General features: G+C 62.6%; 1 protein-coding gene across 1 annotated transcript; it reads left to right on the plus strand.

Moving 5' to 3' along the window:
- The first annotated feature begins 961 nt into the window (after positions 1-961).
- PWP2 (PWP2 small subunit processome component) lies at positions 962-16,713 on the plus strand. The gene is made up of 21 exons (XM_026495019.4): positions 962-1,063; positions 2,395-2,507; positions 3,767-3,861; positions 4,128-4,227; positions 5,080-5,223; positions 6,028-6,163; positions 6,431-6,648; positions 6,969-7,112; positions 7,319-7,389; positions 7,825-7,961; positions 8,414-8,562; positions 8,743-8,890; positions 9,117-9,267; positions 10,041-10,221; positions 11,266-11,413; positions 11,851-11,959; positions 13,294-13,359; positions 14,270-14,488; positions 14,603-14,753; positions 14,899-14,973; positions 16,150-16,713. The coding sequence occupies exons 1-21, from the start codon at positions 1,046-1,048 to the stop codon at positions 16,319-16,321; spliced, it is 2,745 nt and encodes a 914-aa protein (XP_026350804.2). The 5' UTR covers positions 962-1,045; the 3' UTR covers positions 16,322-16,713.
- Positions 16,714-16,927: the final 214 nt, after the last annotated feature.

The raw sequence follows: 16,927 nt of genomic DNA on the forward strand, positions 1-16,927 counted from the left end.
CTGTGATCTTTAAAATAAATCCATGATTTTGGAATTTGATTTTCCATGAAAGTGCCCCTTTCTCTACATTTATTCATCGTATATGTCGGGCCGTAAGACCGAAAGCATCGTTAATACCATATGCTGGGATTCTGTGACTGGAGGCAGTGGCGAGTTGGTGACTTTGACACTGCAGGTGTCAATTCCATTTTCATGGTTTACTAGGCGAGTCATTTTTCACATTATTCTGTAATATATTGTTAGACTAAAACCATTGTATTAAGACTGTTTAAAATGTAAGCATTATAATTCTGCAAATACACATTTTAAGAAGAAACTTTGCTGTTCCGAGCTTCGTTTTTTTGCTGAGGAGCATGAAAGGTGAGCGTGTCAAGTCGAAGGGTTCTCTTCTCCCGATCCCGGCTCCCGACTTGCAGCACAGGTTTTTCATAATTCATCACCCAGTAGCCCACAGGAACAAAGACATTTGAGTCTTCGGGGTTCGGGGTATTTTTCGTAGACCGAGCTGCCAACCTAATGTTTGACAAGTTGACTGCCCTTGTGACGTTTGGTAGCATCGCTAACACAGTTTCTTCAGGGGCTTCGGCGTCTCCTGGTTTTGGGCCCCCCCCCCGCCCCCTCACCCCCGGGTCATAACGCAGAGCTATTAAGTGAGGGTGGAGTCCGAGCGCCTCACCTCCTCAGGGCGAGAACCTTCTGGGCGGCGGCCGCGCGAGTCCTGCCCAACAGGACAGGAGCCCCAGCCTTGCTCGGCCAGGCGGGTGCGTGGCTCCGGGTGTGGCTCCGCCTCGGGGCGCGTGGGGGCGTGGCCCACGGGCTGGGCTCCGCCCGGGGGAGGGGCCGTGGGCGTGGCCGGTGCGCTGGGCTCCGCCTCGGGGCGCGTGGGGGCGGGGCCTGTAGGCGGGGCTCCGTCTCGGGCGGCACCGCCCCTCCGGGTCTCCTGAGGGCGCTGTGGCGCGGCGCGGCGGCCAGTCCCGGAAGTGCGTGCTCGGGGCCGGTGGGCGGGGCGGGGCGGCGGCGCGGCGGCACACGTGCGGCAGCCGCGATGAAGTTCTCGTACCGGGTGAGCGGGGGCGCGGTCGGGGGTTCCGCGGCGCGGGGTCCGGGGAGTGAAGGCCGGCCGGGAGAGCGGGGCCTGGTCGCGCGCGGGTCGCGCCGCGCCGTCAGCCTGTAGCCCGCGCGGCCGGCCTTAGGGCCGTGCGCGGCGACCCCCGGAGAGGATGGAGAGGGTCCCGGCCTCCGGGCGGCGGGTGTGGGCAGGAGAGAACGGAGTCCCGGCGAGGTGAGGCCTCGTTCCCGGCTGCACGTGGGGAGAGCCTGCCTCCATCTTCCTCCGCGGGCGGGTCACTGGGCCGCCCGCTGGGCGGGGACGCTGGAGGTTGACGCCATCCCCGCCCCGTGGGTCCCGCCGGCCTCCCGCCTCTTCTGCTCCGTCGCGTCCCTTTCTCTGCTGGGTCCGGCTGGGCTTCGCCCTGGTCTTGTGCAGCGCCACCCCGCACTTCCCCCGCGACCCAAACCGGGAGGCGCGAGGTAGCGGCTTTCCGCCCACCTCTCTCCGGCTCCTCTCCGGGTCTGCTCCATTCTGGGGCGCCACCTGCCTGCTCGGGACGCCGTCACCTAGCTCGCGTTCCTGCTTCCCCTGTTGACCCCACGGTCATTAACAGTGGTCTGAAAACACGGGAATCGAATCACAGCAGGCCTCTGCTTACACCCTGGTCAGCTGGCCAGGCTCCTCCCCGTGCCCTCCTGCAGCTCCAGACGCTGGCCCTGCCGGCTCCTTCCGTCTAGGGTCCAGTCCAGGCGGCCCTCCAAGGGTCCGTCCCTGACCCATCTCCGAACCAGCTCGGCCTCTCACGCTGCCTTCCAAGCACTGCGGGTGCTCTGTAATTAGCTCTTCCCCGCCCTGCCTGCCCGGTAGCATAGGAGGGCATCGAGGGCCCAGACCCTGGGCATGGCCACATCTCCGGTGCACCCTTCAGTCTCATGACTAAAGGAACCAATGAGTTGGTGGATTGGACTCTGGCAGCTTACTTTGTTGGGGAGGGCTTGAGCCCAGGGTGCTGGGGGGAGTGCTCTTCAGTGCTCCAGCTTTTCTCCCCCTGCAACATGGGTCCCCTTCTGTGTGTGGAGGCCCCCAGACGCTCACAGGGGCCCTCCCCTTCTTTGGGGGCTTGGAGCCCCAGGGATTGAGCTCACTTCCCCGTCCCCTCTCTCCTTCAGGCTGGGCTGCACAGATGGCCAGGAAGTGCCCCAGGAGGGACCCCAGGAATGGCCAGGGACCTGGGGGGAGGGGGCCTCTGCGCCATCTCCTGGACCAGAGGCCTCACTTAGCCTTTCCTGGAGTTGAGATGTTTTGGGCTTTCATTGTATTAAGATGGCTTATTTTCTTTTCAGTTTTCAAATTTGCTGGGGACAGTCTATCGGTGTGGAAATTTGAATTTTACATGTGATGGAAATTCAGTGATCAGTCCTGTGGGAAATAGAGTCACTGTATTTGACCTTAAAAAGTAAGTGTGTTAAAATGACTTTACCAGTGACTGTTACAGCGTGCAGGCGAACACTGACCGTGTCTCTCTCCTCTTCCCCTTCCTAGAGCCCCCGTTACTTAGGGCAGCTGGAGGGTATGACAGGGCATACACAGTGTTGACGGATCAGGAGCGGGACTGGTTTGCTCTAGTCCCTCGGTTAAGCCCTGGGGTCTCAGTCACCTGGGTACTGGGTCTGGAGGCCGCCCTGGGGTCCTGCTGGGCCAGCACCGCGCTCACCGCAACCCAGTTCTGCTTGCCACGCTCACGCTCCTTCTCCCGGATGAGCGTGTGGCTCTGTTCCTTTCTTCTCAAGGGGAAGGACCCCTGAGCAGTTGTCACCCCTCCCAGAGTCACGTGGCCAGGGTGAGACCCTCCTGTCGCCGAGGCTGCCTGGACTTGTGTCCTGCTGTGCAGGCTCGGCCTCTGGTCTGTACAGTGGGACGATGGTCCCATCCTCTCCAGGACTGACTTCCTGAAGCTCCCGAGAGCAGCGCCTGGGCCGGTACCCGGGGCCAGAGGCGAGATCGTCAGACCTGACGGGGCTGGAGTAAGGATCACACGCTCGGTGAAGGAAAACTGGAAAGTAAAATAGCAAGGAACAAAGTTAGAATCCAAGCCAGCGCTTGCTTGTTTTTCATATTACTTATTTTCTCATTTTTGCGCGTTTTCCTGTCCTGTAATGACAGTTTCACGGGGCTGTGCTGTCCTCGTGGTTAATTCCTTCTGTGGAACATGCAGCTCATTTCTAGTTTGGGGATTTTAGAACACGGACGCACTTCTACAAACAAAATGGACAACCTAAGCTCCCCCCTTTTTTATTTACTTTTTTTGTGTGAGAGAGCATGTGTCGGGGGAGGAGGAGGGACAGAGGGAGAGGGAGAAGGAGCGAGAACCTCAAGCAGGCTCCGCCACTGAGCGCAGAGGCCGTCCTGGGGCTGCATCCCAGGACCCTGAGATTACAACCTGAGCCAGAATCCGGAGTCAGACGCTGAAGCAACTGAGCCACCCGCTGCCCCAAACCAAAGCCCATTTTTAAGGTTTTGAATATGCTTTGCCAAATTTTCTGCAGGGACCTGGTCTTATTTCCTCCTCTCCAGCAGGGAGCTGGGGACAAGCTGGGAGCTCTGGCCCCGGAGCCGACCAGGGACAGGAGGGGTCAGGGCGTGGGTGGTCCGAGGCCACCCCCACCTCCTCTTCTCATGAGAGAACAGCTAGACAGCTGTGTTTTTGTCTTTCAGCAACAGATCCAACACTCTGCCCTTGGCTACTCGGTACAACGTCAGGTGTGTAGGGCTGTCCCCAGATGGCCGCCTGGCCATCATTGTCGACGAAGGTAAGCGCCGTCGGCTGGAGGCGGCAGCGCAGATGGCTGGGGGGACAGGCAAGGCGGGACTCGGGGTGACTCAAGGCCAACACCAAGTCCCGCAGGGGGGCTAGGCCCACCCAGTCCTCTCCCCTAGTTGCTTCCTTGCCTGGGGCCCAGTGGGCTTTGGGGTGAGGGCATGTGGGGGGACATGGATGTGCCTGGGTGTCCTCCTGGGCTGGGCCGTGGCTGTCCTGCCTGGGTGACTACACACTTAACGCTCTTCCTCGCTGCAGGGGGGGACGCGCTGCTGGTCAGCCTGGTCTGCAGGTCCGTGCTCCACCACTTCCACTTCAAGGGCTCGGTGCACAGTGTCTCCTTCTCTCCTGATGGCAGGTAGGGGCCTAGAGCTTGGGGCAGGGTGCTCTCCAAGTCCAGACTCCACGACGGGCGCAGCAGGGCTTGGGGGCTTTTCCGACTGGAGGAGTCTGCGTGGGAGCCTGTGCTCGTGCCTCCGCTTGGCTGCCGGCTCCGGCAGGGCCCTGTGGCCACAGCCCCTGCTCCTCCTCCTCCAGGGCTGGTGCTCTCATCTTGAGCGGGAGGTTCTAAAGGTTCTCGACCAGAACCGCTTCCAGAACACTCATTGTCCTCAGAGGGTCTTGGGGCCTCCAGACAGCACAGCCACAAAGGAGCCCCTGGCTCTGAGTGGCACTGACCCCTAGCTTCGAGGTCCACAGTGAGGAGAACGTGTGTGGACAGGGTCCTGCTCGGACCCAGCCTTGCTCTGGGTTCAGGGGCCCCAGGAGAGGCCCAGGTTCCCAGGTTGCTCACATCTAGGCTGACCTGGGCGTGCCATGGAGGGCGCGGCTCTGGGTTTCAGCTATGAGCCCCCATCCCACGTCCAGCCTCAGAAACCCCTTAGTAGGCAGTGGCCCTCCTTCATGCCTGTCGTGCGGAGCCTGTGTTGTCTTTCCAGCTGCCCGAGGGCTGTCCGAGTGTGGCCTGGCCTTGGTGGCTGTCTCCCAGGCTGGTGGGAGCGCCGGGGCGCCTGTGCTCCAGGGCAGCGGGGCGGCAGGGTTCAGGGTCCCTGCAGGAGAAGAGGGGGGTCGGGGGCCATGGAGAGGCAGGCCCCCACGTTCACCTCTCATAGGAAGCTGCCTCACGGCCGGGGTGCTGTCCTCAGAGGCTGTGAGCTGGTCTTGGGACCGCGTGCGTGTTGGATCCTGACGGCCTCCGTTTCTGCGGCAGGAAGTTCGTCGTCACAAAAGGCAACATCGCTCAGATGTACCATGCCCCTGGGAGGAAGCGGGAATTCAACGCGTTCGTCCTGGACAAAACCTACTTTGGGCCGTATGATGAGACCACGTGCATCGACTGGACAGATGACTCCAGGTGAGGCCTGGGGTGGGGCCGGGGGGAACCGCTATAACCAGCCTCTTGTTGGATGGGGAGCCCTGGGGACTCTTATTGCACCCCAAAGTTTCGTTTTAAAATGATCTCTCTTGAGCTGGAGGCCGGATGGGCCCCTAGTTGTGAGTTGGGCCTGTACCGGCCTGCATCTGTCTCTGGAAACAGAGCGCAGGGGTGGGACCTTGACGAGGGTGCTGGAATCCAGTCCGCCAAATGTCCGGAGCAGCTGTGTGTGTGGGAGGGTCGGGGGTTTCCCCAGCATGGGGGCTGGGTGTCCTCCCTCGGCTGCACCCCTCACCACTCTGACGGCTGCTGGCCCGTGCTCAGCTGCTTGCTCTGCGCAGGGAGAGGTGGAGGCTGCTGGTAGGTGCCAGTCTGTACGTCAGACCCCCGTGGGGGGACAGGGCAGGGGCGGTGCAGCCCCAGGCAGCCCTTGTGCTCCTAGCAGACAGGTCTTTGGGTCCAGGTGGGGCACCTGCCGCCACGCCTTCCCGCCTCTTCGCTCCCGTGTCTGGGTGTGTTGGTGCCGTGAGCAGGGTTCCCCACGCGGCACCCGACGGGCTTGGCAGTCGGTTCTTAGGGCTCCCCTGGGCTGCCGTCCTGTGAGGGACTGCCTTGTGAGGAGGGGCGGTGACTCGTCCCCCAAGACACACGGATGGATGCAGCCGACGCTCGGGAGGAGGTGCAGGCTGGGCAGACCCGGGCCGGTCACCCCAGGCGACTCCTCTGTGCTTGGGCGGTGCCCTGCCGTGAGCCCTGAAGACGAGCCCTGTCTCCTCTGTCCAGGTGCTTTGCGGTCGGGAGCAAAGACATGTCCACGTGGGTGTTTGGAGCGGAGCGCTGGGACAACCTCATCTACTACGCGCTCGGGGGACACAAGGACGCGATCGTGGCCTGCTTCTTTGAATCCAGCAGCCTAGATGTACGTCCCCGTGTCTGGGTGTCTGGAGCGTCTCGCTTGCCCGGTGGCATCCCAGGTCGCAGTCACGCGCCAGGCCTCCCCCTATAGACACAGGTGCCCTCCCGGGCTACCGGGGGGTGTTCAGGAAGCAGCAGCACCTGTTGGCTGTCCCCAGGCATCGCCTCTGCCAGGGCTCGGGGCAGGCCGTGGAGGGACGGGGGAGCCCGTGGCTGTTGGGGGCTGGTGTGAGGGTGACCCGCCCCCGCTCGCGCACACTTCCTTGTACAGCTGTACACGCTGAGCCAGGACGGAGCCCTGTGTGTGTGGCAGTGTGACACTCCCCCCGAGGGCCTGCGGCTGAAAGCCCCCACGGGCTGGAAGGCAGAGCTGCTGCAGGAGGCGGAGGAGGACGACGAGGAAGGGGAGGAAGAGACCACTGTCCGTGGGAAAGCCGTACCGCCTGCCGAGGAGCAGCAGGGAAAAGTGAAATACTCCCGGCTGGCCAAGTGGGTGTCGCCCCAGGGGTGGCAGGGGCCTCGCACTCACGAGGCCAGCATGTGACGCGGAGGCCCAGAGAGCAGGCCTGTCCTGGGGGCCGGCGGGGAGGCTACCTGGTGTCCCAGGTGCAGGGTCAGGGAGGCTCGGGATAGGAGGGGGGGAGCCTCGGGTGAGAGGGGATGAGAGGCCAGGGCAGTGGGGCCCAAGGTCCTGTGTAGAGCCGGGGACTGTGGCCTGGGGATCCCGGGGGGGCTGGGTGCAGGGTGAGATCAGCCTGGCTGTCTAACCCTCTGTCCACAGCTCTTCTGATCCCGATCTTTTTCAATAGATACTTTTTCAATAAAGAGGGAGATTTTAACAACTTGACTGCCGCGGCGTATCACAAGAAGACCCACCTCTTGGTCACCGGCTTTGCCTCTGGAATCTTCCACCTTCACGAGCTCCCTGAGTTCAACCTCATCCACTCCCTGAGGTGAGCGCCCCGCTCGGTGCCGTGGGGGGCCCACGTGCGCTCGCTGGCTCCACAGGCCTACGGTGGGGAGTGTGGGGCCCTGCTGTGCACGTCCCGCTGCGTGGCGTGTGGGCCGTGGGGCTGCCAGGCGGGCGGTGGACAGAGGGGGCTCGCGGTGCCGCCTGCCCGCCTGCCCACCTCTTCAGGCTGCGTGCTCTCGTGCCCAGCGTCTCTGATCAGAGGATCGCTTCCATCGCCGTCAACGGCTCCGGAGACTGGATCGCCTTTGGTTGCTCAGGTTTGGACTGCTTACCGTGGCCCCCCTCACCCCCAGCTGCGGGGCTGCGCTAGCCCCCGGGAAAAGCCCCTTCCACTGCCTGGTGCGAGTGAGCACAGTGGGTCGGCCAGTGGTTCTTGTGGGAGGGAGCCGTGGACTTCCAGAACCGGCGCTCGTCTGAGCTGTGAGCGCCTTGTGGCCTGAGCCCCCGTCGCGGTCAGCCGCCGGGCCTGTGGCTGTGGGCTTCTGGCGGGGTGGGGGGGTGGGCTGCAGCAGGTCCCTGCAAGACGGTGACTCAGGAGGTCAGTCTCTGCTGGGTGCCCTCTGTCAGGTTAGGGTGACGGGGGCACTTGCCTTGGTGGGTCAGACGGTCAGGGTGCTGGCACCCGTCTGGGTCTGCCTGTGGGCTGTGGTCTCGGGGGCAGTCCTCAGCCCATCCCCGCGTGTGCTTTGCAGGCCTGGGTCAGCTGCTGGTGTGGGAGTGGCAGAGCGAGTCTTACGTGCTCAAACAGCAGGGCCACTTCAACAGCATGGTGTCGCTGGCCTACTCCCCTGACGGGCAGTACATCGTCACCGGCGGTGATGATGGCAAGGTGGGGCTCAGTGGGTGAGGAGGGCTGTGGCCTGGGGTGGGGGGAGCGTGGGGTCTCATCCTGCTGGCCCCAGGGAGGGAGAGCCAGACCCCGACTTCAGGGTTCAGCCTGGAGCCCACGGGGCTCACCCCACTGTGTCCAGGCACACGAGATGTTCACAGACTAGCTGGGGCAGAGTGGGGAGAGCTGGCTGTCGGTTTCTCTGTTTCCGGCATGGCCTCCTGCACGCGTGCAGCTGCTCGGCTCTGGGTCGGTCCATGGGGGCAGCCGCATCACGTGGCTGCGTGCTTGTTGCGCCTCTTGGGGTGACACGGGCCCCCACCAGCCCCCAGCCCTCCCTCACGGGGGGCAGGTGCACGCACATATGCAGGGGGCCCTGGTTGAGGTGACCCATGTGTGCACGTGGTCCTGAGCCGTGGCCAGCCCCGCCCCTCACGCTCTCCCCACTGCAGGTCAAGGTGTGGAACACCCTCAGTGGCTTCTGCTTCATCACGTTCACGGAGCACTCGAGTGGGGTCACCGGCGTGACCTTCACAGCCACTGGCTATGTCATCGTGACCTCTTCCATGGACGGGACCGTGCGTGCCTTTGACCTTCACAGGTGATCCTCCTGCTCAGTCATCTCTCTGGGCGGCCGTGATAGCAGGGCCGAGAGATCGTGGGTTAGCCAGCAATCGCGTAGTATAGACAGGCTCAGGGCGAGCCCTAGCTCTCGGGCCCCAGGGACTCGAGGTGGCGGGGCTTTGTGGGCGGTGCCAACCGGACTTCCATCGTCGGGCAGGTACCGGAACTTCCGCACCTTCACGTCCCCGCGGCCCACCCAGTTCTCCTGCGTGGCTGTGGACTGTAGCGGCGAGGTCGTTTCTGCTGGGGCCCAGGACTCCTTCGAGGTCTTCATCTGGTCCATGCAGACAGGCAGGCTCCTGGACGTAAGGGCCGTGTGTCTGGGGGCCGGGGTGGGGGGCACCTCTGTGGAGGGCGCCTCTGTGGACCCGCAGGAAGGAGCAGCAGCGTCTTCTAGCCGCGGCTCCTCCCCTCCTGCGCTGAGACCGAGACCATTGTTAGCCCGCCTGTCCCGCAGCCTCGGTGCACGGGCCTGGTCCGGGGTAGGTCCCCCACGGCTGTCTCTTCACACCTGCTCTCCGGATGCCATAGGTCCTGTCTGGTCATGAGGGCCCCGTCAGCAGTCTGTGCTTTAACCCGGTGAAGTCGGTCCTGGCCAGCGCCTCCTGGGACAGGACAGTGCGCCTGTGGGACATGGCAGACAGCTGGAGGACCACGGAGACGCTGGGCCTGACCTCGGACGGTGGGTCCTCGGGGGGTGCGGGTACAAGGTGTCACCCGGGGAGGGGGGCCTCGTCTCGGGGCCAGTATTCATCTATCTTGGTTGCAGGACCCCCAGCTGTATCACGGCTGCTGGGATGGTGGCCCCGTCCTGTCACTTGGTGTCGGGCTATCTAGGGGAGTGAGCCGAGCGCTCCTTCCTGAGTTGCCATCCCTGAGAAGCAGCCGGTGCTCTCGACCCTGATGTGACTGTAGGCTCAGAAGGTCACCTGGGGTCCCGCCATCTGTGTGCGTGGGTGAAGCCGTCCTGCCCCCCATGCCTCACGCGTGCATTGCGGGCCCCTGGAATCCGCGGGCCTCCACAATTGGCTCTGGTGCGCGCTCTTAGCCGCCGGTGGGCAGCCTGGGTCTGTGTGGGGCTGCCGCAGACCTCCAGCCGGTCTGTGTCTCGTCTGTCTGCGGCTCTATCAAAGCCCCTCTCTCATGACCTCCGTGTGCCTTCCCCCTGCCTGGCCTTGCCTCTCGCCCCATGCCCTCCCACCAGGCTGGCCTTGTGCCTGTCCCGGGACCCCACCTGGACCCTCTTGCTCCCCGAGGCAGTTGGGGCCTGGGGCCTCCCTCGCAGGGTGGAGCTTCTCTGGGGAGACCCAGGGGCCCCCACCCGTCATGCACAGACTTCCGGTGCTGGTGCCCACCTGGCTTTTCTGGATTCAGGCTGGGTGAGGGCAGGGGAGGGTGTGGCCATCTGCTGGGGCCTTGGCTCTTCTCTGGCCCTGATGATGCGTCTCTCTTCAGCTCTGGCCGTGACCTTTCGTCCCGATGGTGCGGAGCTGGCTGTGGCCACCCTGAACTCCCAGATCACCTTCTGGGACCCTGAGAACGCCGTGCAGACGGGCTCCATCGAGGGCAGGCATGACCTCAAGACGGGCAGGAAGGAGCTGGACAAGGTCACCGCCAAGCACTCGGCCAAGGGGAAGTGAGTGCCTCAGCGAGCGGGCGCAGCGGGCCTTGCCCCTGAAGCCCAGGGGCCCCTGGGGGCCTGTGCAGCCACGGGGCTCTTCCCCTCGGGGAGCACAGAACCCGTGGTGGGTTTGCGGTTGGTCGGTCTCCGTGTCCTCATGCCGCTTAGGCTTTGGGAGCGGGCGTCTGTGAGCGCATCTGTTCTCACATCTTTCTGGGTGTGTCTTAGAGTGGAATTGCTGGTGGTCACGTGGTTTCCAGGGTTTGCTCCTCAGGCACCGGAGTGTTTTGCAAAGTGGCCCCGCCGCCTGCAGCGGCCGCTTCCCCTCCCGCCAGCAACACGGGTTCCCTGCGTGGTTTTTAAACGACAGCTCTGTGGGGCCGCGTGTGAGGCGCTGTCCGCGTGTCGTTTTAATTCGCGTTTCCTTAAGGGCTGATGCTGTCTAGCGTCTTCTTGTAGGCCGACCGGCCGTTCATAAGTGGGGTCTGGAGAAGGTCCGTCCGGGGCACTTGCTCCTCTGCATCGGCTTGTCTCCGCGGCGCCATGAGAGTTCGTGTATTCGAGATAGGCGGTGCCGGACGGCTCTGGGGCTGGAAGTCGCTCTTTCTGCCCTGGGGCTCTTTTCACTCCTGACGGTGTCTTTGGATCACGAACGTGTTCAGATTTGACGAAGTCTTGTTCGGTTTCCTTCTGCCGCTCGCGCTCCTTGGTGTCGCACGTAACGCTGTCTCATGTCCCGTGAGCAGCCAGGCCAGTGCGTGCCCGGCTTCCGCTCGCGCAGGGCTGAGTAGGCACCCCTGCCAGTGGCCGCTGTGCGCGTGTCAGGCAAGGTGGCCTCCGTGTCCTTCTGACTGGGACAAGGAAACCCCATGACTCGAGACCCTTCTGTGAAAGGGTCGTGTCTCAGGAGGTCCCTCCTGGGGTGGTGCTGCTGCGGAGCAGAGCGGGTGACGGGGTCTTGTGAGGCCCAGGCCAGAGCCCTGCCGAGGATGCTGCGGGCGCTGGTTGCCTCCTGGGGCTCTCTGGGTGGCGCCTACATGTGTGTCCCCTCTGTTTCAGGGCCTTCACCACTCTGTGCTACTCTGCGGACGGCCAGAGCGTCCTGGCGGGGGGGATGTCCAAGTTCGTCTGCATTTATCACGTCAAGGAGCAGATCCTCAGGAAGAAGTTTGAGATTTCCTGCAACCTCTCCCTGGACGCCATGGAGGTGAGGGAGCGTGCAGGTCTGCCTGGCCCGGGCCTGCCCTCCGTGTCCCCCGCCCCGCTGTAGGGCGAGGCCCGCCCCCTCCTGAGGGCCTCTGGTGGGGGCACGCGTCCTCGTCGCTTCCCTGAGGATGGGCAGGCTGAGTGAGCAGACGCCCCCGTGTGTGCTGGCCCCGCAGAGGCTGACGGGGCCCCTTGCCAGGGGTGTGTTAGAGTCCGGGGCCCCAGCACCTGCAGCAGGCTCTGAGGGCAGGCTCCGCCTCACAAGGGGTGAGGATAGGCTTGTCAGTGTCTCGGGATCCGTGTGTCCCTTGGGCGTTCCCCACGGGGCTTTGTCTTCTCTGGTGTTTGTGGCACGTGAGCCGGGCAGGGGCTGGGGGCTGGGCTCGTGCCTTCCACCTGACAGGCGAGACACCTGGACCTGGGGCTTTGTCCTTCTAGGAGTTTTTGAACCGAAGGAAAATGACAGAGTTTGGCAACCTGGCGCTAATCGATCAAGATGCTGGGGTGGAGGATGGAGTCGTGATACCACTGCCGGGTGTAAAGAAAGGTGAGTGGAGCGCCGCTCGCGTCCCCCAAGGTCCCGGCCGCAGCAGGCTGCCCTGCCCACCACCCACTTTTCCTGGGTGACAGCAGCTTTGCTTTCTGTTGGGGCCGCAGTGATTGTGTCCGGGAGCACTTGTCCACACGAGTGGCCTGTGGCCCCCTTGCCTGTCTGGGCCTGTGGTTTTACTCTCCAGCCACTGCCCAGCCCTGTGCCTTGCACTTGTCCCCACATGGGCCACAAGGAAGGCTCTGGGGTCAGGGACCTGGCAGTCAAGGGGCTCAAGGGGGGCACGCCCCTCACAGTGACAGGGCATGAGGGCAGAGGGGCCCTCAGGCCCTGGTAGACCATCAGGAGGGGACATCCACCAGCTAGAAAGTCGGTGTGTTGGTCCTGGACACGCAGCTGCACTGCCCTGCTGGCTTCCCCACTGGTGCCGGCCTCCCCCGCCTGGTGCCGGCCTCCCCCCGGTGCTGGCCTGGGCTGGCTCATTCCAGCCCTGACTCATGCCACTCCAAGTGCCAGAGGCCCACCCTGCATGTTGGGGAGCGGGGGCGTCTCAGCGACCGATTGGGTGATGGGGGAGGACTGCACCATCAACGCGGGCCCTGGAGCAGCCTGTGCCTGTGCCACGTGTGTTCTCGGGCATCTCTTAACGAAAACAGGGTCCCTAACTCCTCAGTGATGTGCAAAGGCGGCTCTCAGCCCGTCTGGTCACGGTTTGAGCAGAACAGGTGCTGTTGGCGCTGAGTGCAGAGACCAGGGGGTCTGCTGGATCCATAAGGACCCAGCCCCAAGTGGTGGTCATATCGAGAGCGAGAGTCCCCAGCAGAGTATTTCTGAGGAGACAGGTGGCCTCCAGGTGACTTTTCTCAGATGACTTGCAAGGCATTGAATTTCATACCATAAACGCATATCATTCCTTAAGCGGCAGATTTGAATTTTCAGAAGGGATTCACATGGTGATGCCCAGTGAGGATGAGCCTCCACTGCACAGAGCTGCCCTGTGTAGTTGTGTGACTTGTGCACTGCACAAAGTGCCGGGCAGAATGGGCTGGTGGGGACCGGGGCCACCCTGCCTCACACCTTGGGGCTGGGCCAAGGGCTTTTGCCAAAATAGGCAAGCTGTCTACTGGCCAAGCTGGATGGATGCTCCCGGGAGCGGGATGCCAGCGGCGCCCGTGGAACAGCTGCTGGGGCCCTGGGCAGGACTCACCTGCTGCATGTGCTGACAGAGCAGGAAGGCCGGGGGCAGGGCCGCTGCTCTTGACGGGCCCAGAGCAGCAGGGGGGCCTCCCTTTGTCCGTGAGTGGTAAGGGAGGTGTCACCCTGTTTTCCAGGTGACATGAGCTCTCGGCACTTCAAGCCTGAAATCAGGGTGACTTCACTTCGCTTCTCTCCCACCGGTGAGCTCCGACCAGCCAGTTGTTGGTGCTGGGAAGGGTGGGGGGGTCCGTCCCGCTGGGCTTCGGGGCCCACGGAGCACACTGTGGACCTGTCACCTCTTCCCAGGGACCAGGTTGGTCACAGCTTCTGGCTGGCTCTGGGCGCTGCTGTTCTCCATGGGTAACACATGGTCATCTTTGTTCTCTTCAGAGGACACTGAAGGGGGTGGCCTCAGATCTGCTGGGCGTTGAAGAGGGGAGGCAGGCACCCACCCTGAGCACTGCTCACATGTGCCAGTCATCTAAGGGGCTGCAGGGGAGGGTCTGTGCCCACGGGGCCAAATGCGGTCCCCCAGAGCGAGCAGGACGGAGGCTTGTAGTGGGCTTGTGTGCGGGGTGATGGCTGACACTCTCCAGCATTGAGCATCAAGTGGTGGAGGCAGCAGGGCGCAGGGCAGCGTGTGGCCTCGTACCGCTGTGCGAGCCGGGCTGCAGACTGTGGCCCGGGGACAACTCTGGCAGCCCGTCGTTTGGGCGCCTGGGGGACCACCATGCTGGTTGTCCTGTGCGTCTTCCCTGGGCTCCGTGGTGCCATTGCAGCCTCTCGGCAGAGGCCGCATGGCCCACAGAGACCAGTGCGCGCCCTCACAGAGTTGCTGACCGGGCCTGGTGCAGACGGGGACGGAAGCTTACGCGTGCGTATCTGCTCCTGCGAGCACACGCCTGCTGGAGAGAAGCCTGTGCAAGCGACCCTGGCGCCCCTCCCAGAGGAGCCGGCGTCAGGGGCGGGAGTGGGAGGAAGGCATCCCCGTGCACCTTTCCTACTGTTGCATTTGGGGCCATGGGGACATACTCAGTACCTGTTCTTTAAAAAGGTGGGGAAAAGTGAAAGTCGGTGTTTAGGAAGGCTCTCGGTGGCTTCATTTCCCAGGGCGCTGCTGGGCGGCCACCACCACCGAGGGGCTCCTCGTCTACTCCCTGGACGCGCAGATGCTGTTTGACCCGTTTGAGCTGGACACTGGTGTCACCCCCGCGCGGATCCGGGCGGCCCTGTGCCAGCAGGACTACACCCGGGCCATCCTCATGGCCTTCCGGCTCAACGAGAGGAAGCTGCTGCAGGAGGCGCTGGAGTCGGTGCCCTGGGGCGAGGGTGAGCACCGGGGCAGGGCCGCGAGGACCCCGCGTCTTTTCTCTGCTGTCTTCACCTTTTCTTCTGATGGAGCGTTCTCTAGAAAGCGAGCCCGGTTTTCTCCTTTTCCCACAGTTGAAGTTGTCAGCTCCTCACTCCCTGAGTTGTATGTGGAGAAAGTGCTAGAGTTTTTAGCTTCATCCTTTGAAGTGTCCTGCCACCTGGAGTTCTACCTCATATGGACTCAGAAGTTGCTCCTGGCGCACGGGCAGGAGCTGAAGTCCAGGTGAGACGTGCTGTCCTGCGCGGTCAGCCGTGAGTCCTGGCCCTCAGCTGGCTTTGTAGGTCAGAGGGGGAGCTGCGTGTGCGCCCACGAGAGGGCCACGTGGCATCTGGCTGAGGCTGTGCACTGAGGCAGGTCTCCTTTGCAGAGCGGGGAAGGTGCTGCCGGCCGTTCAGTTCCTTCAGAAGAGCATCCAGCGGCACTTGGACGACGTCTCCAGGCTGTACGTGTTGCCAGCAGGGTTGGCGGGCAGGGCGGGGGCTGCCCCAAATCCAGCTGGTTCCACGTCGGAGGCTGCCCCCTGCATTGTCTGTTCTGGGGACAGAAGGGACCAGTATTAGGAGGGGCTTCTTCCCCTCGGTGGGGAAGAGGTTGGCCAGCTTCAGGCATGGCCAGAAGTTGAAAAGAGAGTGCTGTTCCAGTGAAACCAGTACCTTCCACAGTCAGACCAGTGGAGGAGGGAGTGCCACGTGCGGTCAGGAGCCTCTGTCCTGTCGCCAGCTGCTTTCTTCTTGGTTTGCGCCCCTTCTGCCCCCTGCCCTGAGGCCGAGTGGAGGGGTGGGCACACAGAGAGCCTGAGGTCTCTGGGGCTGTCTTTGGGGCCCGTGGCCAGGTGTCCCCACTCCATCCCTGGAGGCGTGTTCTCTGCCCTTGCTGGTGTCTGCTTAGTGTTCACAGGTGGAAGCCTGTTCTGTCCTTGACGGCTTCCGTAGTCTTTAGGAGCCTAGAACAAGCCCTTTGTCCTGGAGGCTCTTCTTCTGAGAGCCCTGGCCGCCCGCTGGGACGCTGTGGGGGCGTGGGGGGCCCGCGTCAATTCTGCCATGCACTGGGGAGAGCCTGCCCTCTGTGGAGGCCTCCGTGACTCTACAGAGCTCAGTCCGAGAGACCGGAGCCTCTCGTGAGACCAGTTGCTCATAACTCGGTGTTCCCGTGAATTCCTGGTTCCCGGGGCTCCTCCGTGTAGTGACTTGCTGCTGATGTATAGGGCGTAGCTAGCTGTTGTGTGTTAATCGGGGGGGGGGGGGTTCCAGTTATGTTGCCAAACCTGCATTTTGTTTGAGGTTTCCCGCAGGGATGGTGGTTCCCTCGATTGTCCTTTACCTTTAGCTCATTCTTACTAGGTGGTTTCCTACACGGAAACGGGGGTGTGAGTTTTCGCTTTACGTAGTTCATGTGGGGAATTAACTGAGTCTGGGTGTCCCTCTGTGCTCTCAAACGGCGTGAAGCTGTGCACCAGGCCTTTCCTCGGTGTCTGGTGGGACCGCGAAGGCTGTGTGGGTCATCTGTGGCCGGTTGCTTTTGGGGTCACAGAGAAGGTGCTTGGGTGCCGGTGAGCCAGTCTTGATAGGAGAGAAAAGCTGTCGCTCTTGCTGACGGGACTTCTGTTCACTTTCAACAGCTGTGACTGGAACCGCTATAACATCCAGTACGCTCTGGCGGTGTCCAAGCAGCGGGGCCTGAAGCGCCCCTCAGAACCGCTGGGAAGCGACGAGGAAGCAGATGCGTCCGATGACGACACTCTGCACCTGCTCGGCTCAGGCCAGGTGGACGGGGCCGGGCAGCTGGTGTAGGGCCCCCCGCCACGTTCCCAACCCCGCTTGTTTCGGTTAAGATCCCTGAAGAGACAGAGCCCCGCGGCCTGGGCCCTGGAAGCGAGTGGGAGGGCAGTGCAGAGACACCGACATGGAGGACTCACTCTTCCTGTGGCCCCCAACATGGCTGCCGTGCCGGAGCCAGCCGCCCGCTCCCCGGGCTTGGCACATGGGCCCGGCAGAAATGAACAGTGTGAGCAGAGATGAACGTTGCACATCTGTTGAAAACGCCTCTCTAGGGAGGTGAATGGGTTCATTTTTATAGACTCGAACTTTGTATGACTGCTATTTATATTTTTAATACAGTTTTGATAGATTTAGAGATGAAAAAAACGAGGTTTTCTATGATAAAAGTATGGGTTAAATCTGAACTCTGAATTGAAAGTATTTACACTGTATCCTGGGTCATGCAGGGGAATCGGGGTCACTGCCTTTTGGCCTCTCTGTGCCAGGGGAATGGGTGAGCAGGGCAGCTGGAGTGCCCACCACGCCCCAGCCTGCATGGCCCCCAGCCCTGGCTGCCTGCCCCCAGAGTCTCTGCACTCTGATCTTAGAGAGGGAAGCCTGGGGATCCCTAGGGCTGGG

The sequence above is a fragment of the Ursus arctos genome, unplaced genomic scaffold (assembly GCF_023065955.2).
Source record: "Ursus arctos isolate Adak ecotype North America unplaced genomic scaffold, UrsArc2.0 scaffold_4, whole genome shotgun sequence".
Taxonomy (NCBI): Eukaryota; Metazoa; Chordata; class Mammalia; order Carnivora; family Ursidae; genus Ursus; species Ursus arctos.